Source organism: Carettochelys insculpta, chromosome 8 (assembly GCF_033958435.1).
Source record: "Carettochelys insculpta isolate YL-2023 chromosome 8, ASM3395843v1, whole genome shotgun sequence".
NCBI classification, from domain to species: domain Eukaryota; kingdom Metazoa; phylum Chordata; order Testudines; family Carettochelyidae; genus Carettochelys; species Carettochelys insculpta.
The window spans coordinates 14,736,683-14,758,361 of NC_134144.1; the positions used below are offsets into that span (position 1 = coordinate 14,736,683).

Here is a 21,679-nt window from a genome sequence, read left to right on the forward strand (position 1 = left end):
TTAATTCTGCCGGGATGAAATCTAACTAGATAAGAAAACCGAGCTGTTACATTCCAAGACATGCATTCCACTGCACGGAGACAATGTAACAGAACCTTCATTCAAATGTTTCTGCTAGAAAAAGGGTTTTTACTCTATCTTTAACATAACATGATGGCACCTGCTAGCACTGCTGTTAATGGGACTGAGGGGTAAGTGCTTTTTTAACATCGTTAAAATCACACCAAGTTTCACCCACAATTAGAGAATCTCAGCCTCTTAAAAAACTGCAATTTCATGATTATAATAAAACATACAAAACCCCAAATTCCATCCTCGATTTTTAAGTTACAAGAACCAAAAGCAAATATCACTTAACAGCTAAAGATGAAAAAATAATTCTAAGGGGCTTCTTTTGCTATTTTTCAGTGAAATCAAGGACATTGAAAACAACTGAGTTGTTTTGTAGAGGAAGGTACTATGATGGATTCATGTTTGCTTTTTAATATATATTTTTAAGGGCGCATACTGTTGTTGGTGCATGCGTACAACTTTCATGATCCTCCGTATTTTCTGTTGGCTTTTTTGCTTAGAAGGGTAAGAAAAGCTTTTGGCTAGAATAATGGCGATAATGATTTGCATTTGGATGCTTCCTGTCATCCAAGACACTCCAAACCTCACTATGCAACTTTGTAGTACACATTATCATCCCTGCCTTACAGATGGTGAAGCAGAGACATGCTAGCTATGGGTATGTCTTTGGCAGTGGAGAAAAAGCAGGCACAAAACTCCTATGCTAAAACATATGGTGGGAAAGGGAGCTGCTTGCTTAAACCAGAGGTGATGACAAACTCTGAATTCCCATCCTGAACTTGGTTAGTTGTGCTTAATTATCCCAGGCAGCAGAGATGCTCTTATTTGGAATATGGGGCATTGTGTATCCCATGAGCTACAGCTTCCTCTTGGGGATGGAGTAGGGTGAGAGAGGTGCAGAGATGCAACATTAGACCTCTTTTTTTTTTTTTTTGTTTCTTTTTAGTCTAAACTTGCCATTTATTTATATAGTCCTATGTAAAACTGGAGCATTCTCCCATCATGTTATGCATTTAGTAATGGTTCATATCCTAGATTAGTGCTCTCCAAAGACCTGGAAACTGCAGCATGATGTAAACAGTATGTTTACACCTTTGGCTTCTGCACAGCATGTAGAAGAGTCTGTACCCTGAGAAGGGTTGTGTTTGCCACTGAGCGTCAGAGGGAGGAAAAACAGTGAAGAAAGGTAATGTCTGTCCTCTCAGCCTTCCCCAAAAGGGAACCAGAGTACCGTATTTTAAAAATATCTATAGACTGAAATCTTCTTTTTCTATGCCAGATTTCAATCTGGAGCAAATATTGACAGGAGGTGTATAAACCCCTCACAAGCAGGAGTTTACCAATGACATTCTTCCAGTCCTAGTGCAAATCTCCATTCGCTTACAACTGACTTAAAAAAACTGGTGTGCTGTGTAGGCAAGTGTTGGGATTATTTGTTTAAAGGTGAAGTTTTTGCCCCACTGAGCTAATTTTTATTTTGGGCAGCACTAAAATGTTGTGATGGTGTTGATGTAATCAATAATTCTAATGTGTAGAATTGCAGTTGGCCTAATACGTGGATAAGTGTAACAGTTTTCACACTGTTCCAGTTGGTTAGTGGAAGGCAAGCTGCAAGGTAATTCTCCCAGCCCTCAGTAAAAAGCTTTATGGTGAAATAATATTCTGTCTCAGAACAGGATTGTTTTAGGTTTGTGTTTGTTATTTATAAGACTGTAGTACTGTCCATTTACTCAGATTTGAGCTTTTATTGTAAACGCGCTAACTGCCAACATCTTATATTCTGTCACATATAATTATATTTGGGATTTATGGATCTCTTGAAAGTGATTCTGAGAAAACATGATGAATACCTGTTGAAGTTTTTGAGCTCTTTCTTCTACCACTCGGCAGTTCTATATTGCTGTGAATTGAATCCATTTCAAGAAAGATTGCTCTTGAGCACAAATAGCAATAGATGTGTTGCACTTTAGAACCATTATCTTTCCAGCTCCTCAGTCTGTCATTTTGGGTCCTAAAAATTACATCTTTAATTAGACTCTGCAGGATTTTATATGTAAGAGGAGCTCCCATTACCCCAGGAAGAAGCAGTCCTGTGGCACCTTTGACACTAGCAAATTTATTTGGTCATGCGCTTTCATCTAAGGAAGTGGGTTTTGCCCACGAAAGCTCATGAATGAATAAATTTGTTAGATTCTAAGCTGCCGGAGGACTGCTGGTTATTTGTGCACCTACAGAGTAACATGGCTGCCTCTCTCTGCTACAGCCCTGGCTCCTCCCCGCCACTCCCTCACAGCTGCACGCAGTTAGAATTGAGCAGTGCTTTCAATAAAAGTGATGTGGAGATAAAAACAGTGAATTTGTTTCTAATACTCAGTGGCTCCTCTAGTCTCAAAAAGCAGTTTGCTATCCATTAGAATAGCTGCATGGTTATGAACTGGTTCAGCTAGTGAAGCTCGAATAGACCAGAGAGTTTAATTTCTCAGAACTGTTGCAGGGTCTTCAGATGAGACCGCTTGGAGCAGTGGCAGCCGTGCTGCTGAGCTTATCTGGTTGATTGGCGTTGCACAATATGATTTTTCCGGAGTAGAAATTCTGCAGTTACACCAGGGATCAGGCAAATGTGGCTGTTGGTTTACATTTACATTGGGATGTGGGAGGGAACACTGATATTTAGGCAGCTCTAAAGAACTGGGAACTGCTACAGACTAGAAGTTTGTGTCTTTTAAATCTGTTGGACTAGGCGGTAGATTCTAATGAGGAAGAGAACAGAAGAAAAGCTCATTTGCTGCATGAATTCTTATATGGAGTTTTTGAAAGGGCGCTGTTGGAATTTGCATTTGTCTGAAAGAAAGAATGGGAGACTCGGATGACAAATACTTTCACTGTAGTTTTTTCAAAAATTCAGCTTTCTCCTGGGGTCTGGGATTCAGAAAGTGAAAGTGACTCAAAAGAAACTGACCTGTTCCTCTTTTCTGTCCATGTTACATGAAATGCCCCTCTAGAGGGAAAAGTATGTGATTGGTGGAAGCCAAATCAGCTTTAAGAAATCTTTTAGTTTTGCTCTTCTAGAATGATGGTAATATCAGAAGGAAGAACTTTTTTATTACTGTAAATACACTGTAATGCCTTCACCAGAGGGGAATTGTCTAGGTAACCTCTGTTGCAGATGGCTTTGTATTAAGATAGATTCCATTAAGAAAATGGACCCAGTCATGAAAATCATCTCATGCAGAGGTCCCATTGAAGTCAATGGTGGTTCTGCAACCAGAAGACTTTTCTGATTTGGCCCTTCGTAAGCCAAGCGTGATACTGCAAAATCGAGATGCTGGCTCCCCCCGACTGTTGGTGGGTGGGCTGGAGGGGTGTGTGCACTTAACTTCAGCTTCCTTTGCAGAGCTGATACTGTCCTTTTTATACCGTGCGTGTAGGAAAGCCATGTGGTCACACTTTGGGATAAATTCAGCCTTGGTGTAAGCAGACTCAGCTCTGTCCAGCTCTGTTGGAAATATGTTTCCTTAAGCCAGGGCTGTATTTGGCCTTCTGTGTTTGAGAGAGGCTTGCTTTTTGTGTGACCTTTGTTTAAAATCTCTATTAGGCTAAGCCTGCTTTATTATTCAATATTGGGGTTTCTTTTGTAGTATGTAAAGTATCAGTGAATGCCCCAGGTTTCTGAACATTAAATCATAGCTGTTAGTTTTGTCTGCCTGTAAAGGAGACGACCTTGTGTGCATGTGCTGTAAAAACTTTTTTTTACTTTTTTTCATTTGATAAAAATCTCTCCACTATCATCTGATTTCCTTAGGGTTTTACACCACCATTTGAACTCAGTTTTTAATAATTTTGTTGGGTTTAACTCCCAAAAGAAAACATGTTTGTGTTGTGAAGTATTCCCGCTAGAAATCTGGGAAGTCTTAAAACCTTGAGCTGAGAACCTAGCTCCTTTATTAATTCCCTTCTACAGAACCCCAGTACAGTAACTCTTTCCATAACACCATGCTGTTGAAATTAATTAAGCTGATGTTTAGAAATTGTTCAAATTAGATTAAATGAAATCACACCTAGACAGAGCTCAAAATAGGGCCTGATGAAGACGAATTTTAATCTGAAAAGACAGATTTCATTGCATCCTACTCTTATTGGCTGATTTTATATTATATTTATTAAGCTAAAATGCTAATGCCTCCCATTCAGTGGAGATAAAAAGGAGAGTGTATGTAGTATTTTTATTTAACATCACCAGCTCTCCAGATCCCTTCTTATGCCCCCACAAATGGAGATACCAAACACATGTACCAGAACTAGTGTAAAACTCGGTATCACATTGTGCCTCAAAATAATCATTTGAGAGGAACACACAGGAAGTGGTGTTCCAGGCACCTGGAACTTGCACCGGTTTAACTAAAAATATTTTCATCTTCAAATTGATCTAATTAAGTTGGTGGAAACCTCTATGTAGACATTCTTATTTTGGTTTAACGCTCTGTATTGATTTAGTTCAAAGCTAGTGTGTGTGTGTGTGGGGGGGTGTGTGTGTGTATTTTTTTAAAATGACCACAATATAGTTGAACTGATGAAAGATTGGGCACATATGTGCCCAAAACTTAGTGTATGAGTGAAGACAACTCAGGCAATTTCAGAAATACCTTCATATTTTAATGCCCATGCTCTAATTTTTAAGGATGTTTTAAGGAATTGTTCACAGCAGAATGAGCTTGAGGAGGGAAAAATGTAAAGTAAAATACAGATGTCAGGTACTTGATTTCAGTGTTGCTCTTCTACTCTCTGTCTTCACCTGAGGTCAGCTTCCAGAAAAAAAAGTCTATTTTACCTAAAAAGTAAGGAAAGCCAAATGTAAAGCCTCAGTTGTACAACTCACTCTGACTGGAAAGGGATTCACAAAGCTTAGCCCCCCTTGCTTTGGAAAATGTGTGCAGGCTAAACCGTTATATCATGCACCATTTATCCATATGTCATACTGGAGAAAAGTCAAAGCCGTTTGCGCACAGTTGTCATATGCTGTGATGTGGTCTCTTCCTGAGAGTGTAGAGAGTGGCCGTTATGTACCAATGCTGTCACTAAAGTGTCTTCTGTGTTCTAGTATCTTGTTTTTTTCCTTATCTGTTTCAGCTGATGCTGTGCATTCAGGGTCAAAGTAACATCTGAATTCATGTAGAAAAGCAGCAAAGTTGCTTAATTTAAATAAATTAACAAAAAGGAAAACTAAATTTCCTGGACAGCTGCCGCTTAATATGAATGCCTTTGGGCTTTCTGGCATTGCATTTATCCTTCTTAGAAAGAAAAAAAAATATTCCCTCTTTTCTCTAGTACACCTCTTGTAGCCTCTGCATATGAAGATCATACTGTTTTATATTCTATACTATGAGCTATACAGACCCACATATACACACAGGTTTGTAGGATCAGAAGGGTGTGTCTGTGTGTGTGTGCGTGCATGTGTGTGTGCGTGCGAGAGAGAGCGTTCTGGGTGATCAGGAATGGAAATAGAACCCAACAGCATTAAAATTAACTGAGTAAAGGCTTGTTTTTCTTTACTCCATCAGTATCTACAAGGCTACATTGTCTAAGCTCACGCTCTCAGCTTTGTATTTATTGCTATTAATACTCCAGATGTGGCTGTTGCAGAGCACTGACTAATTTACACAGTTCTACATTGAATCTATTGTATTAGGGTTAACTATGAAAGGTGTAATATATGTCCCTAGGTGTGAGAAGCTAGGTGTCATATATTAATCTATGAAAAGGGACTCTGGCTTCCAGCAGAAAATGTTTTCTGCTCTCATATTTAATATACAGGAAAGAATGTTAATTTGTTCTCTTACACTGTCTGGAAACAGGAAACTCTGAGGTAATAAATCCATCAAAGAAAAGATAGCTTTACTCCATCCAAAGCTAAATAGAAGGCAAAGCCAGTGGGTACTACCCTTGCAATGAGATTTTCTGCAGACAGTTGGATTTACCATCAGTCTTTAGTAGGAAGGGTGTTTAAAGTTCTAGGAGTTGTAACCGGAGGCACTGAAACCCATTACTGGCAGAGGATGTGGTAATTTACCCTCCCTGCATCATTCTTTTCAAGGTACTATTAGCAGTTTATTGCCATTTCTGCTGGGCCACAAAGCTCAGAGATGCTGTCTTTGGAAACCTCATCTCTTTAGCAGACCTGCAGCCTGCACAAGTGGGAGAAAGGACCAATTTAAAAATCTGTATTTGGGAGCATTACAGAGGTTCTGCAGTAATACTGTGGATTCACCCTACCACCCTAGAATTGAACGGTGAGCATTTCTACTTCCAGCATTTGAGAGCTGCTTCTGCAGGATGACGTAAATGATAGTATAAATTTCATGGGAAATCAATATAACCTATATGTCAAGGGGGTGGACAGACAGGGTCATAGTAAGAAAAGCAACCAGTAGGAGGATAAAACTTGCAGCAACACTTTCTCATAAGCGTGCTTTCACCCACTTGTGCTAATTTACAAAGTGTAATTTATGCAGTTATTAGCATTGCGTCTGAATTTGGCCACTTGTAACCACTATCCTTATAAAATTGTCTCATAATATATAAATAGTTACACCACAGATTGTTGGAATTACTAATGATAAATTGGGCTTCAAAAGCAATATGACAAACCATATCTGAATAGAAACAAAATTTTCACTTTCAGAGAAACTGAATTTTGTTTGAACTAGTTGTGTGATTTAAAGGCATCTAGCATTAAACCTGGTGTCATAGAACATATTAGGAATTTTGTCACTGGCATCAGTGGGAGCAGGATAAATTGCACATCATCCTTCTGGAAAAGTGGCCCACACATGGCTTTGTAGTACTTGTTCTTGAGTACATTAAGAATAAACAGTGCTACTTGAACTTGCAAAGCTCTTGGCCATGTACTAGAATCCAAGAGGTGGGAAATAAGACAAGAGCAATATGACTATGGGTATGTCTACACAATAAAGTTATTTCAGAATAAAAACTGTGACTGTGAAATAACTTTGCTAGCGTCTCCCCAAATCAATTGGTATTTCAAAATAGCAGTTGTCTTATTCTGAAAGAGGTAATAGAGGAATAGAGCCTATTTCAAAATAAGCCATAGCACATCGAATGGCTTTGTTTCAAAATAGGCTCTGTGTGTGTAGGTGCTGTATTTCAGAATAGCTGAGTGCTATTTATAAGTGCAATTTGTGTGTAACAGCATTATTTCAAAATAAGATTCCAGAATATCTTATTTCAAAATAGTGCTGCTGTGTAGACCTAACCTACGGGTGTTAAGTCAGCAGAATTCTGAGCTATTTCAGTTAAACTTTTTAATTAAAACAAAACGAACCACGATAATCGGATATGGAGAGGTGCACTCCTGAGCTTGTTACTATGGCTGCACTTATCAAAGGGAACCTGATCAGTGTCCAATGTAATGAATGAGAGTTGTGTATTTCAGTTTTATTTTTAAATGCATTTTGTGTCATGCGCTAAGCACTGATAAGCATTTGAGTCTATTAGTCTCACTCCTGTTGTCATGATCTTCACTGTAAGATGTAGGGCTGTGACTCTAAAATGGAATGGAGCTTTTTTCCCCAAGCAAATACCTGAAGAGCCAGCAAATATCAGTCAGTGTATAGGTAGGTCTAATGAAAGGAGTTCCTTCTCGTCTGTTATTGTCAGGGGAAACTCATTCTAACATTCTCTCTCTCTCTCTGTCTCTCTCTCTCTCTCTCTGAAAATAAAATAAAACTGGCTATTTTTAAGTTCTGTTAAGAAGAACTATCACTGTGCTACTGTATTGCACATTCGGGCAAAATTCAGGGAAAACTGCATTTCAAGGAGTCAGTTAAAACCTCTTAGTGGCATCCAATACAGTTCCAGTCAATCTTTAGTTAAAGATAATTTCTGTACACTGACTGATATTTGCTGTCTCTTTAGGTGTTTCCTTAGGGGGGAAAAAAGCTCCATTCCATTTTAGAGTCACAGCCCTACTTACAACAGCTTCATTAATAAACAAATCAAGATGCAGAGCTTTACCGTTGAGGAGGTGGTTGGTAGCATTAGCAGGTCTTTTGTGGTTTCACAGGCAGCCTGGCTTTGAACAAGCTCCTGGCTGTGTGGGGGAGGAGGAGCTGAGTTCGTGCCTTGGGTGCCAATGAAAATTGGCTTGCCTGCCACTGTTGGCACACATGTCTGGGGTTGCTGACTCCTGCTGTGTGCCCTAGATCCTCTCTAATCTGTCACTCCCTTATGCCATGCCGAGATAATGAACCACCAGCCTCAGTGATTCTGCAGGGTCAGTACTTGCTGCCGGAATGGGGTTCCTGATGAAAAATGTGAGCCTGTTACTGTGAGTTCCTGTTGCTCTTAATATGGAAATAAGGCTGTGTGGTTTCAGTCTATATATGTATTAATGACCACACCCCATGCCTCAGGGCCACCTAACCATGCAGGGAGACAGCCTTGGTCTGTTAGTACTCCTGCAGTGTTCTTTCTGTGGGGCAGAGAGAGAACACAATTTAAGTGCCAAATTTGTATATGGCTGTATTGGTGTTGGCTATGAGGCATAGGGAAGTATACGATGTTTCTGCAAACTAGAGCTGGAAAGCCTTTGAAGGGCACCTTGGTCATCGCGGTGCCAGTTAGGGATTGGTTCTTGCATTGTATTCTCTGTGCCTTTATCGAGTGGGGTTGTAAATGCGTCAAATGATGAGGCACCCATTATTTCCCTAAAGCAGTGGTTCCCAACATGTTCACTGTGTGGATCCCCAGTCACACCCACCCCAAACCATTTGTGGAGACACAATGTCCCCCCTCCAAATCATTCATGGACCCCCATCAAAGCCATTTCTAGCTGCTATGTACACTTCATTAAATGAAAAAGGAAATCACAGCATAGATTTTTGGACAGTAATTAATAACATTATTGGAAGATGTTTAATTTAAAAATAATAATAAATTGTAACTTTGCAGTTTATTTAACTTATTTTATATGATCATTTTTATTTATCTTTTTTTTTTTTCACAGACCCCCTGCAATACTGGGGGTTCACAGACTCCAGGTTGGGAACTACTGCTCTATAGGCTATTCTTCAGTCTAATGAAACCCAGAAAGAAAGACAGGTCTCTGCTCAGCTGAGCTCTGCAGGAGGTGTATTAATCTGACATTTTTAATCTGAGATGAATGATATATTTGATCCTGTTTCTCTATAACTGATGAGTCTTTTAAACACTTCTCTCACTTAGGTTTGATGATTCCTGTCTTTTGTGTGGTGGAGCAGTTGGACACCTCCCTCGAATATGATAATCGAGAGGAGCATGCCGAGTTCGTTCTGGTTCGCAAAGATGTGCTCTTTAGCCAGCTGGTGGAGACGGCGCTCCTGGCTCTGGGGTATTCCCACAGTTCTGCAGCTCAGGCTCAAGGTATTCCACTGCATTCTTTTTCATGTGCATTGGCATAAGAGAACAGCCTTTTGTAGCTCCTGAGGTCACTGTGCAAGGAGCTTAGTGGCAAACCTAACAAGGAGTTAAGTCAGTAGTATTTTTTTACAAGTGGGCTTGTGACAACCCCAATCTCTCTACCTGGTCTAGAAAGTGTTTGATAAATCTTACTGACATATGGAAGACTGGTATTGATCAACCAGAGAAAAAATTATGACTTGCCTTGTTCTTTACAATAAGGCCCCAAGCTTGGTTCCTCAAGAAACAGTATTCAGAGAGCCATGTAGCATATGTGTGTGCATAAATGCATGACATTGTGCAAGCTAGCTTCTTCCCTCCTTTCAGGGCCAAAGCGCATGACCACCTCTTACAATCACTATGTATTTAAAATAGTGGTGCCGCACCGTAGCCTCTTGTGAAGGTGAATGTCGCCTGGTAGTTGTGTGGACCAGCATTTCTTAAACTATGTTCCGCAGAACGCTGCTGTTCCATGATCATGTGCAGCAAGAATTTGATATCATACACTGATGGTCTATATCTTCTGCTGTTAAAACCAGGCACAATATTATTTCTTCATTGCTATGATACCTGTATAAATTACTTCATTTTGGTTTTGCTGCATATGCTGCTGTTTTGGTTTTTTGAGTCTGACAATTTTTTTAAGAGAATTTTCATAGGTGTTCGCATTAAAAAGTATTGTTTGGTGTTCTGTGGTCTCAAAAAGTTTAAGAAATGCTGGTATAGGTGATTCTTTGGCAGTAGAGAAGAAATTTAAAAGAAGGAAAAAAAAAAGCGAGAGAGAAAAAATCCAAACCCAAGATTCTGTTGCAGTGATGCGTCTGCATTTCATGTGAATGGCTTGTATTGATTAGATGGCCCTGCTTTTCTCTTGGAAGCAAAATCCAAAATTTTCAGTTCAATCTTGACATTTGAAAAAAAAAAAAAAACCACCAGTGCACAATTAGACTAATTTAAGAATGGTTTTGCTTGGAAATTTAGCTGTTTAGCTGCTTTAGTCAGTTTTTCCTTTATTAAAAAATTCGAAATACAAGGCAGCCAGGAGGTTTTGGTCACATTCAGTGTGAGCAGCAGCAGTGTTTGAAACCGACTTTGCTGGAAACTAGGTTATAATAGTGCAGAGCTCCTACAGAAAACTTCTTTCAGAGAAGGGTGATAATGATTCATTTCCTCTGTCAGCTAGTTTGCTTTTGGAGAGAGAGAGGTTTAGGATTTGAGTCCAAGCAAAACTCAAGCACAGTGACACAGAGTTTTGTTACAAAACACAACAATAAAAGCAAGCAAAGAAGTTTGAGTTTCTTAAAAAAAACCCATTTCATGCCCTTCCAGGGACACTTTTCTCTGAATGTAAAGGTCACTGTATCCCACTGTTTTCCATCCTGGTGAGCCAGCTTCCTGTCTGACAGCGCTATCCATCTCCCTTAGCACGGTTGCTCAACATGCTGGGAACTAACATGTGGAACATGCAGTGTTTAGTAGCCAAGATTTGATTTTTGGCACCTATTGAGGGAAGGGGCTTCACTGGGAAGGCACGCCAAGGAGGCATGCCCCTGCATATGGTGACCTCCGGCAGCTGAATAGCTTGCTTGGAGAAACCTCTCTTGCAGAACCTTTCTCTGAGGGCTGAAGCAGGAGAGAGGCTCAAATAGGCAGTAAACCCCGTGCTCCGCAGCAGTGGCTGTTGCATTACTTTGCACTGTAGCCTTGGAAAATGGACAGGTTAAAGTGTGAATCTGTTGTTGGCCTGTGTTTTAAAGTTCTAGTAGTCAAACCTCAGATATCAAACTGATTTTATTATTTAAGAAGGGGCTTCTCTTGGGTTGGCATTTCTCTCATACGAGGACTTTTGCCCACCAGTTACTTTGTACTGTTAAGCATCACAAATAAAATTGTACTTAAAACTGGAAGAAATTACCATAAATCTCTCTCCGCTCCCAGTTCTCTTATTAATGGTTTGCTTTTATTACCTCCCTCTGAGAAGCTAGCTTTAAATTGTACCATGCAGACTCTACAGAGAGTGAAGGAACCCTGAGTCTATGATTTGAGATTGATGGATTTTTATTTATTTATTTTTTAAAAATATTATCTCTTCTATAGAACAGATCACTTGTGTGCAGGCTGTGAGACACGACAGAGGTATGGGCAATATAGAGCTAGGTGATCATCAAGGCGGTTATTCAGAATCGAAAAGGCAGGAAATTGGTTTATAAGCAGCATGAGGGTTGAAGCAATGTATGTGTTTCTCAGGTGGTGATATGGAGAATTGTTTTTGGTATTAGCTTGTAAAAGTCATAGCACATCTCTTTTTGTTTCTCCCTTTCCGAGAGTGTCACAGTATCTCTGCATCTGGAGACACTGACCCTTCCTTCTCCAGTAATGGCATACTGCTGGTAACTTAGTCAACTATTATGATCATTGGTGCTAATTTCTTTTTAAATATGCATTGGTAACCAACCGTTTTAGTATGCTTTACTAATGTTCTGTGAACAGGAAAACATCTAATTTATATGGCCAATGCGAGAAACTCTTCATTCTCTGATGCTTTTCTAAACTCAGCAAAACTTTGAGCAACCTGCTCTGTAAGAAAACTAAGTACCAATGTGAATCATAGAATCATAGAATGCTAGGACTGGAAGGGGCCTCGAGAGGCCATCGAGTCCAGTCCCCTGCCCCGACGGCAGGACCGACCACTATCTACACCATCCCTGATAGACATCTATCTAATCTGTTCTTAAATATCTCCAGCGAGGGAGATTCCACAACCTCCCTTGGCAACTTATTCCAGTACTTGACCACCCTGACAGTTAAAAAGTCCAACCTAAACTTTCCTTGCTGCAGCTTAAGTCCATTGCCTCTTGTTCTCTCCTCAGAGGCCAAGAAGAGCAAGTTTTCTCCCTCCTCCTTATGACACCCTTTAGGATATCTGAAAACCGCTATCATGTCCCCCCTCAATCTTCTTTTTTCCAAGCTAAACAAGCCCAATTCTTTCAGCCTTTCTTCATAGGTCATGTTCTCCAGACCTTTTATCATTCTAGTTGCTCTTCTCTGGACCTTCTCTAATTTCTCCACATCTTTCTTGAATTGGGGTGCCCAGAACTGGACACAATATTCCAGCTGAGGCCTAACCAGCGCAGAGTAGAGCGGTAGAAGCACAGAGTAGAGCGGTAGAAGAGCCATTCTGATACATTCTAGTGGCAAAGTAAACAGTAACTGGTTAATGCTTCATTATCATAAAAGCAGTATGTGCACTGATAAATAATCTAGCAGCAAATTCCAGATATTGTAATTTGTTAGGTGGAAAAATGCACGTTGTTAATTTTTTTCCCACCTTTTCTTTTTTCCTTGTTGCTATCTGGTTGCAGGGTTTGACTGTCAAGTTTGATTTGATCTTATGAAAACTACTGCTCGTTTTTAGACATCCCTTCCCTTCCTAGGATCACTGTCCCTTTGTATGTCAGTGGAAATCCAGCTGGGGAAAAATATCACTTGGTTTTGTGCAACAAGTGTGAGATTATTTGCATCAGTTACCATTGCTGTTTTCCCTGTAGCTTACTAAAGTACAATAAAAAAAAACTTGAATAAAATGTGCCCTAGGATCTAATGATGGAGGGTTTCTGATGGTGAACCATACCGTACTGAAGAAAGCTTTTTGTTTCATCATCCTGATGTATTGTGAGTTAATTAGGTAGAGATTTTTTAGTCATGTAAGATGTTGGTTACAAGCATTTTCCATTTCTTGAGGAAGAGTGGAGCTCTTTCCATTTAACAGTGGCTTCATGAAACTTCAGTTCTTCAAGAAAAGCTGACAAAGTTCTATAACCAGAGTTGTTATCATTATGGCACAAGTGTGGAAGTTGGTTGTGTGAAATCCCCAAATATTTAGTGAACGCTTGTAGATTTACTGTCCTCCTTTGAGTCTACATCTGAAATTAGAAAACTTGTTACATCTTTCTCTTTGAATATAACACGATACTACAGACCTCTTCTTAGCCAGCGTGCTTTCCTGTGCAGAATTTAATAATATCCCAAACACTGTGCTGCCAATGATTTTATTTGTTGGTTTTGGGAGGAAGCTGGTAAGAGAATAATTCATCTGGAGTGTTTGTGGCCAAACTGGAGCATTCTGGCCAGTTTTTGAGTGGCCATTTAGAGTTCTACATTATGATTTGGAGCTTGGTCTTTTTATTAAGAAGAGGGAGCTCATAGTCTCTGTTTATCTCAGTGGTGTGGCCACATGAAGATGGTTAAGGAACCAGTACTGAAAGCTGGGACCAGAGGTCTCTGCAGGTGGGCCATCCATATTAAAAATAAGAGTGGCTATGGTCTACTCCATTTTAATTTAAATTTGCTCTGAAAGTAGACTCCTTACCACAGTGGACAATAATAATTAGTAGAGCTGGTTGGAAGCTGTAGGGCAAATTTTGCAATTCTGAGAGAAACCAAAGGAAATAAATGGAGATTTTTCTTCTGTATTTTGACCAAGCCTGCTAGTTCACACTGATCAAAAAATGATTGTGCTAGGAAGATGGGTCTACATTTCCTCTTCCAGAAGATGACATTTCCTCTTCCAGAAAATGGTTTAGCTAGATCAGGGTAAAGATGGGCTGGCCAGGCAATATGTAGTGTCTTGCTGTTTTGAGGCTCATCTGATACCTGCCTAGTGAATAATGGTTTCCAGGGCAGAGCGAAAAGTTAGCCATAAATTAGATAAATTTCAGGAGGGGCTGCTGTGGCTTTAGGAGGAGTTTTGTTACATGACATGATCCATTCCATTTTGTTTTGGGATCCTGTTACTTGGAGCGAGTAGCCAGGTAGCCGGAAGACCACTGCGTGGGGTGGTATGGAGAGGAGGGGGGAGAGATGTGATAGGGGGAGACTGAAAGATGAAAAGGGGGCAGGAGACTAGGTGGAGTAGTGGGAAACAAGAAAGTGACAGGTGAGCTGCGGAAGAGAAGGAAGTGGGTGACTCTCGTAAGGGGTGTTGTTGTTATATCTCCCTTCTGGCTCTCTGTGAAGTCATCATTGTCGTCATCATCATCATCAAAACCATGGGCTCAGCGCTCGTTGATGTCCGATGCCTCCCTTACTGTTTCCTTCCATCTTTTCCTGTCCAGTGCAGAATGGTGTAGTTCTAGAGTATAGAAACAAAACCAATCTACTGTATCATCTACCCATTCTCTGTGGGGTCTGCCTCTCCTATTTAGACTTCCATTATACCAAATACCAGGGTCTTGATTTTTCGTCCATTGTTCATTCTGCAGATATGCCTGAATAGCTGTAACTTCTGTTGTATAACCTTCTGCAGTAGGTTCTCTTTCGGCTGTATCTTCCTATATAATTCCTCATTGGTGACCTTCTGTTTCCATCCTATGCTCAAGATCTTTGTATAACAATTCCGCTTAAACACAAATATCCTTCTCTTTGAATCTTTCGTTATCACCCATGTCTCACATCCATACAACACGCTGCTGAATACACATGTTTTCAAGATGCTCAGCTTCATTCCTAAGCTAATTGCTTTGCTTTCCCCGATCTTATCCATTGCCTTCAAACTTGCTACTTCCATGACTAATCTGATAGCTGTATGTTGGCATTAAAATGGAGCAGACTGAAGCCACTCTTATTTTTCATATGGTGGGCCACCTGCAGAGACCTCTGGTCTCAGCATTCAGTACTGGATCTTTAACCATCTTCCTGGGCCACTCACTGCTGAGATACAGTGGCAATTCTAGTCGTTATTTCCTACTTATAGTCTAAATCATATGTCATGTTGCTCCCCAGATATGTGAACTTCTCTGTGTTCTCTAGTTTGAGCTCGTTTACACTGTTTTTCCTTCCTATTTCCTTATCTCCAAATACCCCTGTTTTTCTTTTATCAGTCGGTACGGCTTCCCTTCCTTATTTAGATTTTATTCATATTGGTGTTTCACGATCAGCACATCATAGCTCATCTGACTAACGTTCCTCCTTTATCCAGGCTTGGGACTGGCATGGAACCCCTAGAGGCTTCATGGTGGAGTTACCAAGTGAAGTACTCAGACTCTAAACAAGGAGGATTTTTCCTCACTGCATGCCCGAGAGGTAGGGAAATGCCAATATTCCAACTGTAAAACTGAGGCACAGGTATTAAAGGACTTGCTCAGGATCCATAGCAAACATAACAAAGGCAAGACTGAAACCTAGAAATCTTGAATAGTAACAGAGAGGGAGCCATGCTAGTCTATATACCATCAAAACAAAAAAGCAGTCAAGTAGCACTTTAAAGACTAACAAAATAATTTATTAGGTGAGCTTTCGTGGGACAGACCCACTTCTTCAGACCATAGCCAGACCAGAACAGACTCAATATTTACGGCATAGAGAACCAAAAACAGTAATCAAAGTTGACAAATCAGAAAAAAATTATCAGGGTGAACAAATCAGAGAGCAGAGGGGCAGGGGTGGGGGCGAGTCAAGAATTAGATTAAGCCAAGTATGCCAAAGAGCCCCTATAATGTCCCAGAAATCTTGGTGTCTGAACCACAAGCCATTTTTTCATTTGGAAAAATGGGGCAAACCAAGTCTTTGTAAACACACTTGGAGTCTGTCCTGTCCTCAGGCTGTTTACCTAATGCCCTCCCTGATGGGCATGCATTTTCATCAGCACGCGAGGTGGGAGGTCAGCTCCTCCTCTCCTCCTCCATGCAGCTGGGAACTTGCTCAAAGCCAGGCCGCCTGTGGTTTAACAAAAGACTAGCTAATGCTACCAACCACCGCCTCAGCCATAAATCTCTGCATTTTAATTTATTTATTAATGAAGCTGTTGTAAATAGGACAGTTAGTGACTTTTTTAAAGTATCACCGGCACTCGGGCCGTACGTAGAGGTCAAAAGGTCAAACTTGGCACTCCTCTTCGGAAAGGCTGCTGACCCCTGTGCTAGGGAGAGGGAAAGCACACAGTTGCTTTGGGTATTTTGACATTTAGAAAATACTAAAGCCCAATCTACCAAATGTGTGGACCTAAGTCAGCCTGAATATGCAGCTCCCATTGTAGTTGCATTGTATGATGACCATTAGAATTGTGTAAATATCCAGGAGGAAATGAAATTGCTGGGCTTGGTCCAAGAAGGTAGGGCTAGGGGAAACCAAAAGAAACTAAGTCAAAGATAATTTGGGCTAAATCCTAGGAAATGTTGCCCGACCATGAGGTATATTGGATTGTGGGATAACATCATCGCAGGCTGTGTAATTGTAGGGGGAAGGCAGACAGATAAGCGGCTGGTGTTTATAGCTATTGGGCACACATAAGAATCATTTAAATACTCCTCTGTCGAGACAGATAAAACAAGATTACATCAATACAGTAGGACAGTGCTAATCTGTGCATATTACGGCTCATTCAGTAGCAGTGTGCCAAGTATGCTACAGGTAGGTAGGAAGACAAGGAGGTCTGTTTCTGCTCAGGGCTAGTAAAAATTAGAGAAGCAACTGCACTCATGGTGGTGCAGCTACCCCAGGGACAGGTGATGTGAGAGAGACCTGGGTGTAAACTGCCTACTTTGAAGAAAGTGTGAGAATTTACAGGTATAGTAGTATCTTCCTGCTCCTTAGCAAAGACCACTGGCTAGTACAAATTGAACCACTCTAGTCTGACACTCTCTTGTCTGTCAACATCCAGCATGATTTTAGTTAGCTGAGTGTCCACTTGTCATGGTTGTGGCCAAGTTTCCCATGGTCCCATAAAGTTTGTTTACAGCCACCAGTCAATGTTCTGTGCAATTATTTAGCTATACTTTATCCTTAGATGTTTTCTCAGAGCCCAGTGAGCAGTGGCAAAGTTGGTAATGCTGCTAGACAATATTGACTTCTTGTGGTCTGGCAAATTCTCTTGTTCAGCACCAGTCAGGTTCTGAGGGTGCTGGTCAGAGAGGTTCAAACCATACTGCTCAGAGCTGTGCATGCAGGGCTGGTTCTTTTGATTAAAGCACAGATGATGATAAATACCAGGGTGCCCTAGTCAGGTTTTGTGCTGTTGGAACTTTTTTTGTGCTTACAAAATGAGCACTTGATTCACTGGCAAAATTCTCTTGCTATAAATGGAACTGTGACAGTTATCAAATGAGCAAAGTGCATTTTCTGATGAGTTCCTTGCCCTTACATTATTCACCTTCTTTTTTTCCTTCTGTGTCTGTATGTGGCAGTGGTAGGCAAGGCTCCTGTTGGGCCAGGGACAGCACAAACACAGAACAAACAGACCCTCCCTACTCAAAAAAGTTTGCTCTCTAATTTGCTCTTACAGTCTTCTTGCTCCCTAATCTTGTGGTGATCATTAATTTGTAGCGGGCTCTCCCGGTGATTAATGCAGTTTTCCTGTGTTTGTACCCTGAGGCCTAGGCAGATTGGCATTGTCCTCAGAACCCCAACTTGGTGACTGCCAAATATGAATGTTCTGGTAAAGTAACACTTCTCTCTTACTTAAAAACCAACAAAATAAACCTCCTTTCTGGCCTCTTCTCAGCAGCAACATCTTATCCTGAGCGTTGACTTAGAACTATATCTTCTTAAGTTAAAAGTTGTAGCCCCCTTTTGCCCACCTCATTTCTACTGGGCCATCACCAATCTCTTTGTGCTGCAGCACCCATGCCCCTTGGCACCTCATCCTCTGGCTACAGTGCCCTGGGCATGTGCCCACTTTGCCCAGACCTAGGGCAGCGCTGTCTGGGAATGATTTAAAGGGGTCCAGAAGAAAAGTTTTTCCTGCTGAATGCCTCCCTCTTCCCCAAATTTTCTGGGTTTTTTTGGTTTTGGTTATGTTCCCATTTTTACATCCTTGTACTTTATATAGAAGGTCTGAAGGTTTTTCTCAGTTTTGTTTTCCCCATGTTTTATTATTAATAATAATTTATTGTGTGTATTACCATAGCAGCAAGGAGTTCCAGGCATGCACCAGAACTCATTATGCTATGCATTGTACAAACACAGAACAAAATCATGATTTCTGCTTCAAAGAATCTACAGCCTTAAAAGTTAGTATCTTGTCTACACTGGAATGCTTTACTGCAAGTAGAGCATAGAAATGTATCCCAAGTGCTAATCGTGAAAAGCAAGCAAGTGCGAAGGGCAAGGAATTTACTCACCTGTTTTTTGCTTTTTGGTTTGCATGTATTTATTTTAATTCCTAATGAGCACTTGGCTGAAGGGAGATCTTGGTTAAAGATTGAATATCCAAAGCCCTTGATATAAGGCATTGGAACTCCCAGCAAACCACAGTGAGACTTCTTTAGGAGGTATTCCATTAAAATCATGGTAGACCACATTTGGTAACTTCTAATAACCATGAAGAACCTTATTTTTTGTGGAAAAATACATGTCAAGCTTTTTTACACATCCTAAAGAACCACAAAGCATCCAAATCCAATTTGAAAAAAAAGATGAACATTGCCTTTAAATCTCATCTGTGACTGTTAACTCTTTTGGTAGAATCATATCACTTTTACTTAAATACCCCCGTGTTACTACCTTATGAACACGCTGACCATGACATTCTTGCTTTGATCATTACAGGAGATTTTAACTTTCAACCAGTGGCCAACAAATGGTTGGTTTTGCCCTCCCATCAAAATGCTGATCTATGTGTAAGTTGCTTGTGGCATTGGCTCTCTGCTTCCTATGTATTATTTGTAGGGTTTTTGTTATGGAACAAAAAACTTCTACAAGTAATAATCTGTTTTTTTTTTTTTCTGGATGGTAGACATCTGGGTAGTATAAGTAAATAGGTAATTTATTAATATTTGAACAGCTTAAAGGAGAGTAACCAAACAGAGCCCTGAATAGCTCAGCAATCCTGGCGGCTGCTTTCCATCTCCTATGTGGTTTGTGAGCGAGTGACTGAGCAAAATACCATGGCATTCACAAGTAGAAGAAGAGGCAGGGATGAAAAGATGAGAGCTGAGTGGCTGGAGCACATTTTGGTTGCAGTAGAATAACCGTGCTTTCATTTCTGTGTGCCTGTGAGCTTCTGCATGTCCACAAGGAGAATTTTAAACCAAGTGCTTTGAAATGCACCATTCTATATTTTGATGCCTGGTTTGACGGCTCTAATGAATCCTGAATTGTGTTTCGGAGGCAGGCGTATCATTCATTTTGTACCAGTAATTGGTAAAATTCTGAATACATCACTGAGACAAAACATTTAAGATACTTCTTGTCTTTTTTTTTTTCTTCTTCTTTCTGTTTCTGAGAAATAACAGGATGTAATAGCAAAGCTGCAGTGCTGTGGTACGTGGCTGTGTTCCTTAAATCTTTCCCTCTCTTCCTGCTGCAGGCTGTACGCAAATAGATAAATCTTGTGTCCCAAAGCTTCACCCTTTTTCAGAGAAATGTTGTTACATATTCTTTTTGTCAGTTCTGTAGTCCCATGAAAAAGATGCTGAAGAATTTGTGAAGACAGGTGCTGTGGTCCAGTGACCCTTACAGCAGTATCTGAGGGAAAACAAACATAATCTTCACTCCAAAATGACTGTGTGCACTTGATAATAATCTCAGATCAGCTTTTAATAAATTCAGTTATTTTTGGTCCATTCCATCCCCTCCCTCCCACTCCTCCCACATCAACTTCTGGTATTTTTGAGGAACATTCAGAAATGGTATTTGGTAGTTTTTGTTGAACAGTTTGGTTTAGCCATCATTTCATTTCTCTAGTGTGGGCCTAAACTTGGCTTTAACAGAAACAGCATTTCCTAAAAAAAGGGAAAGTAACTGTCTAGAACAGTGTTTCTTAAACTTTTTCAGACCATGAAATACCAGACAATATTTTTTTAGATATAAAAATTTTATTCCAAAAATTGTCAGACCAAAAGGAACCAAACCCCCAAATAAAAAACAAACCCAATCATCAACATATACAGAAAAAACAAAATGGAGTAATTTAATCAGGAATCCTAGCTATGAAGAAGTAACGTTGTATCTGGATTTAATAACAGAAAATAAAGACCATCAGTGGATGATATCAAAGTGTCAGACTGTCACAGCACATCTGTGAGTTGTTCATGGCATACCAGTGTTCCCCGGAACATAGTTTAAGAAAAACTGTTTCTAGATGAGGTTATTTCAACAGCTTAGAGGAGAGTTTCCTGTCCAGGTTAGGAAAATGAAGTGTGTTTACTAGATGTGATAGCTAATATGTTGACACATTTTAAAACATCACTTAGCAAGTAGTCGTTGAATAAGGCATCAGTGTGTGAAACAACTAACTACACCCCTCATGCAGGATTGATCCCGTATTTTTTTCTTTTTTTAAACTGTGCTCTGGGTGGACTAAAATAAGAAGTGCATTTTAAAAAAAAAGAATACATATTTTAAACTTCTAGCCTGGGCAGCGGAGGTTGTGTTCTAGCATGTTAGCTCCTCGGAACCATCCTTGGGCTCCCCAGCAAGGCTCACCTAGACCAGCTAGTGTGTTAAAACACAGTTTATGTCAAACCTGTCATAGCCAAGGTGCTGTCTTTTGTTTTAGAAGATAAAGGTTTTTTTGTTTTTGTTTTTTTGCATTAAAATTACAGTGCCTGGTCTCCCCTTGGAATTTACCTAACTTGACCTATTGAGCTAAAAAAAATACACACACACCTTTTCAGCAGCGAAGACTAGCCTTAGTTGAGATAGACCCTTTGTCTACTTTAGTTGCTGTACGGTGTTTATGTAAGCGTTATCACGTTCTAGCTAAGCCCATTTACTAATCCATGCCATTTTCCTAAAATAGACTGGGCCAGCAAGTAATCTTGAGGGCTCAAGACCAAACTCAGTTCTTAGATGTTTGTTTGCACTTTTCACTGAAAGTATAGTTAGGTGTAGAGTGGCGTGAGGTGGACTAGGAAACCTTTTGAGTTCCCTTCCAGTTGTGTAGAATTTGGCTCTAAGAGCTTTTCCATTGCAATTAAATGAGACCAGGAAACTGACTGAGACAGTAGCTACTTTTTCGTGTTACTACAGGTTGAACCTCTCCAGTCCCGTACTCTCAGGCCCTGTCTGGTGCTGAATGAGAGAATTTGTCGAACCACCGGAGGTCAATATTGTCTAGTACATTACCAACATGTCCATTGTTTACTGGGCTCTTAGAAGACATTTAGGGGTAAGTTAGAGCTAAATAACAGCACAGCACACCGAGAGCCAGGAC

At 40.3% G+C, this 21,679-nt stretch overlaps 1 protein-coding gene across 1 annotated transcript in view; it reads left to right on the forward strand.

The window, feature by feature from the left end:
* Positions 1–21,679, forward strand: part of SATB2 (SATB homeobox 2) — a 166,628-nt gene that overhangs the window by 11,680 nt on the left and 133,269 nt on the right. Inside the window, exon 2 of the mRNA XM_075001283.1 lies at positions 9,316–9,492. Within this exon, the coding sequence (XP_074857384.1) occupies positions 9,316–9,492 (177 nt within the window). The remainder of the gene's footprint in view (positions 1–9,315; positions 9,493–21,679) is intronic.